The sequence below is a fragment of the Eutrema salsugineum genome, unplaced genomic scaffold (assembly GCF_000478725.1).
Source record: "Eutrema salsugineum unplaced genomic scaffold, Eutsalg1_0 scaffold_2, whole genome shotgun sequence".
Lineage (NCBI taxonomy): Eukaryota > Viridiplantae > Streptophyta > Magnoliopsida > Brassicales > Brassicaceae > Eutrema > Eutrema salsugineum.
Window position 1 is genome coordinate 18,517,897 of NW_006256829.1, and position 2,210 is coordinate 18,520,106.

The window sequence follows — 2,210 nt, forward strand, 5'->3', positions numbered from 1 at the left end:
CACTGCTGACATTGCTGTTTAGCAATGCTACCGTCGTTGATAAACCATTGATTGCCATGAGGATCTCATTCGTCCTATCCTCCTTCTCCACAGCGGGCTCTTTCTTGTTGCTCTCGTTCTCTCTTTGCTTCTCTCTCTCCTGCTCCTCTCTTTCCTTCTCTCTTTCCTTCTCCTTTCTTTCTTTTCTTTCCTTTCTCTCCCTTTTCTCCTTTCTCTTTTCTTCAATTGCATCCTTTAGTAGCTTCACCGGCGAGTTAAAATCATCATCTTCTTCCTCATCCTCCTTCTTACGTTTCTTTTTCTCCTTGTTTTCGTGCTTTGTCTCTTCTTTCCTTGCCTCTCTTTCCCTTCTCCTTTTGCTTCTCGGAGTTGAATCCGTTGCTTCAGCCTCTTTCACCTTCTCTTTCTTTTTCTTCTCCACGCGTGGAGTTTCCAACTTCCTCTTCGACTATTTCGGCGTCTGAACTGTTGCAGCGCCACCTGTTGCATCGCCACCTACGTTATTGGGAGATTCCCAGAACCCCTCATCCAAGCTTCCATCCAGAATATCACATATCATGTTATGCACCTTTATATCGACGTCTACACGTCGGGGTTCACCTTCCCAGACAGGATATATTTCCTCCAAGGGCTTCACCACCATTAGATGTCTAACCCGAACCTGCCATGCCATAGAAAATGATATTAATAAATCTACCATGATATTAATAAATCTATCAAACTGAATCAAAAACTCTACCAAAATGTAAAAACTCTACCAAAATGTAAAAACTCTACCAAACTGTACAAACTCTACCAAAATGTAAAAACTCTACCAAAATGTTAAAACTCTGCCAAACTGTAAAAACTCTACCAAATGTTATATTCTACCACATTTAATAACTCTACCACAAATTGTTGTATAATAAATAACTCTACCAAACACTAAGCTATTATCAAAAAACTCTACCAACTAAATAGCTGCTAAGGTACAAGTACCTTGTGGTCCTCGGTTTCACTCTTATCCATCTCCAAAAGAGTCTCGAAAACATAACGACACCGTGATGAAGTCCACCTAAGAAGAGGAACAACCGAGTCATCTATATCGAGGCGTATTTTCCCTGCTCTCTCAGCCAATATAGGGATGCACTCATAACCCCAAACAAGCATTGCCTGTACACATCCGTGGAGAGTGTATCTTGCTCCCCCCAAGTTAGCAATCTTGAGGGAATAATTTAGTTCATGGAATCCATGACGACCCCACGGCTGTCTCTCAAAAGCTGCTTCATCCATAACTGTTTTGGCTAAAGCCAACGGGATTCGACTGTTGCGGTGAAGTCCCAATACACCAACATGCAAAATGAAAAGCAACGCCAACATCTTCTTCTTCTCATAAGTCCATGCTTGGCAAGTTTTCATCCGAGCTTCTAACTCATTCCAATTAGGGCCTTCCCCACCTCTCACTCCAATCTCGGCCCAAAATTCGGTGTGATCTATTTCCAACTTGTCATTGGGATCAATTGGGTCACAGTTTAGCCCCGTGATTTCAGCATACTCTAAGAGTGAAAATCTAACCGGGCGACCTCCAATAAGAGTCCAGAACTCATGATTCCTATCCACCTTCAGTTGGTTGCTCACAAAATACTGAACCGTCTTAGCACTCCATATGAACGAAGTCAATGCAAGCTTCAGTAGCACGCCAACTTGAGAATTATTCATGATGTCGTTGTAAATTTCATCCCCAAGGTGATCCCTGATCATCATGATGAACTCATGAAGCTTGCAGTTATGATGACAACTCTTCTTCAGCAAAGGAGATTTGCCTTCCGGGTACAATTTTTGGGGATAATCCTTTGAGCCGCTAGCTGAAGCCATGTCTGCAAACAAATAAAAACATTAAAATCTTACAAATCTACCACACATCAAAACAAATCTACCATGAACAAACACATGTCTACCAAACTCGACAACAACTATAGAATACCTACCACAAAACATTAACAAATCTACCAAAACGAACACAAATCTACCAAAAATAAAGAAAGAAATATACAACACAAATCTACCAAATAATACATAAATCTACCACACACAGAGAGACGCAAATATAAAATCGTAAGTCTACCAAACGCAATTTTAAACCCACAATCATTACAAACAAAAATTACTCACCACATATGAAAACAAATCTACCATGAACAAGTCTACCAAACTCGAAAGCAACTATAATA

General features: G+C 40.5%; 1 protein-coding gene across 1 annotated transcript; it reads right to left on the reverse strand.

Annotated features, from left to right (window-relative positions):
- Positions 1 to 448: 448 nt before the first annotated feature.
- LOC112086640 lies at positions 449 to 1,854 on the reverse strand. Its single transcript, XM_024155612.1, has 2 exons — positions 979 to 1,854; positions 449 to 661 (listed from the first exon to the last, which is right to left on the reverse strand). Exons 1-2 carry the CDS (start codon positions 1,852 to 1,854, stop codon positions 449 to 451), a joined length of 1,089 nt encoding a protein of 362 aa, XP_024011380.1.
- Between the last annotated feature and the right edge of the window lie 356 nt (positions 1,855 to 2,210).